The following is a 1,888-nucleotide window of genomic DNA, read 5'->3' on the forward strand; positions in this document are numbered from 1 at the left end:
TAGTCAAGAATCGGGCACCGCGTCTACAGTGGAAACCAAAGATAAATACGAACTTTGACAAGACTGAAGATCTGCTAAACCACTAATAAAGGGCGGTTCAGTACGAGGGTGTTTGTCGCCGGCGCAACTGCCTTTGGCATGCTCGATGACGAGGGCCTTGTGAAATTCGCGACTGTTAGTGTCCATGCCTGGAACAGCGTCGTAGGGAATGCTGACCGTTTTGGCACGCTTGGATTTGGCTGGGGTCTGTTATGTCCATAAAAATATGAAGTTAACAACGTGGCAGTGGACTCACGCAATAATAGCAGCTTACCTTGGGACCAGAGGCAGCGCGCTTCTTGCCTTTCTCTTTGGGAGAGGAAGCGGCGTCCTTGACTTCTTCGTCACCAAAGAGGTTGTCCACTGCCATCTGAGCAAAGCGGTACACAATATTAAAATTGTGTCCTGCTCGAAAGAAAATAAAAATAAAAAATAACGCACGGTGTCAGCTGCAGTGATAGCGTTGGGGCCATCACACCCACCCATCATAACGTCGGTATCCGAGGGGCTGGGGACAATCTCGACCTCGTCGACCTTGTCCTCGACGACAGCCTTGGACTTGACAAGCTTGCGGGGACGCTGTTTCAAAATGTATCCGCGCTGCGTTAATAACATGAGAAAAGATGAACAAAATAAGTATAAACGTGCCTTGGCTTTAGTGGCAGCCATTACCTCTGCAATCTCAGCCTGAGCCTGAGCTTGAGCAGTAACGGGTGGTGGAACGACCTGCGCAGCGGCGAGAACAGCGCGACAATATTCTTTGATAGTGTCAAGGTCGGCTGGGGGCGCGATGGCGTGAACTCCAGTGCTGCGGGTATTGTACTCGCCTCTAACAAGGAAAAGCACGTTGTGCATTGGCTGGTGCATAAGCAGACACGGATCCTTGGTGTCGATAAGCTGAACCTAGTCAAGTGCGCAGTATTAGCCTTTGTTCGAAGAAATAGAAAAATACGAAGTTTATAACAGAAAAATTCGCGACTTACACAGTAATTAGCGGCTACGCCCAGAATGGTGGGAGCGGCAGCGCTGTTCAGTCCCTCTTTCATGTCCTGATAAGTTTTGAAGGCAGTGAGAGCGGACTCGCGAAGCTTGACAGCGGCGGGAAGAGCGTTTTGTGGGATAGACATAATGAGCGAGTGGTAAAATGAGAGTGCGTGGTAGAAAAGCAAAAAACTGTTCTGTCCGAAAATTTTTCGCCACTGCCTGCTTTTATATGTGTGTCTGAGACCAAGGCGTGCGCGTTCCGAAATTCCGCGTTGCAATTCACTTGAAGCATGAAAATTTGGAGTTGCGCGTTCCAGCGCGATCACGTCTAAAAATAGAATAAACTTTCCGAGCCTTGGATTTCCCACGCCACGTGACCTATGAACTTAGTCGTTTTGACTGAGGACCACTAGTAGCTGCCATTTACATCATGTAAAACCTGGCATGTACCATAGAAGTTCCTGCTTAACTACCGTGAATGAAATGAAATGAATTTTCATTCATTCACGGCACCTGTTTCATTCCAAGTCATTCTCATTCATTGCCGTCGAGAATGAAATACTTTTTGTTTCATTTCATTTCATCTCAATTTTTTCTTCATTTCTACTGACAAGAATGCAATTTATTCTGTTTCATTCATGCCTGGCGACTCTTTCATTTTTTTAATTTCATTCCACCATGGCAACTGTTTCATTTTTTGCTTTATTCTTTCGTTTCATTCATTCCTGGCAACTGTTTCATTTTTTACATTCATTCATTGCCATGGAATTTTCATTTCATTCTTTCCAGGCAGTTATTTCATTTTTGTTTCATTCTTTCAGGCAACAATTTCGATGTTTAACACACATCTAAATAAGGAAATAAT

General features: G+C 45.1%; 1 protein-coding gene across 1 annotated transcript; it reads right to left on the bottom strand.

Annotated features, from left to right (window-relative positions):
• Nucleotides 1-3: 3 nt before the first annotated feature.
• LACBIDRAFT_298445 (uncharacterized protein) lies at nucleotides 4-1,166 on the bottom strand (the record flags this gene model as incomplete). The annotated part of the gene is made up of 5 exons (XM_001881861.1): nucleotides 4-246; nucleotides 314-444; nucleotides 522-639; nucleotides 688-942; nucleotides 1,023-1,166. 5 exons carry the CDS (start codon nucleotides 1,164-1,166, stop codon nucleotides 4-6), a joined length of 891 nt encoding a protein of 296 aa, XP_001881896.1.
• Between the last annotated feature and the right edge of the window lie 722 nt (nucleotides 1,167-1,888).

Source organism: Laccaria bicolor, genomic scaffold, assembly GCF_000143565.1.
Source record: "Laccaria bicolor S238N-H82 LACBIscaffold_14 genomic scaffold, whole genome shotgun sequence".
NCBI classification, from domain to species: Eukaryota; Fungi; Basidiomycota; class Agaricomycetes; order Agaricales; family Hydnangiaceae; genus Laccaria; species Laccaria bicolor.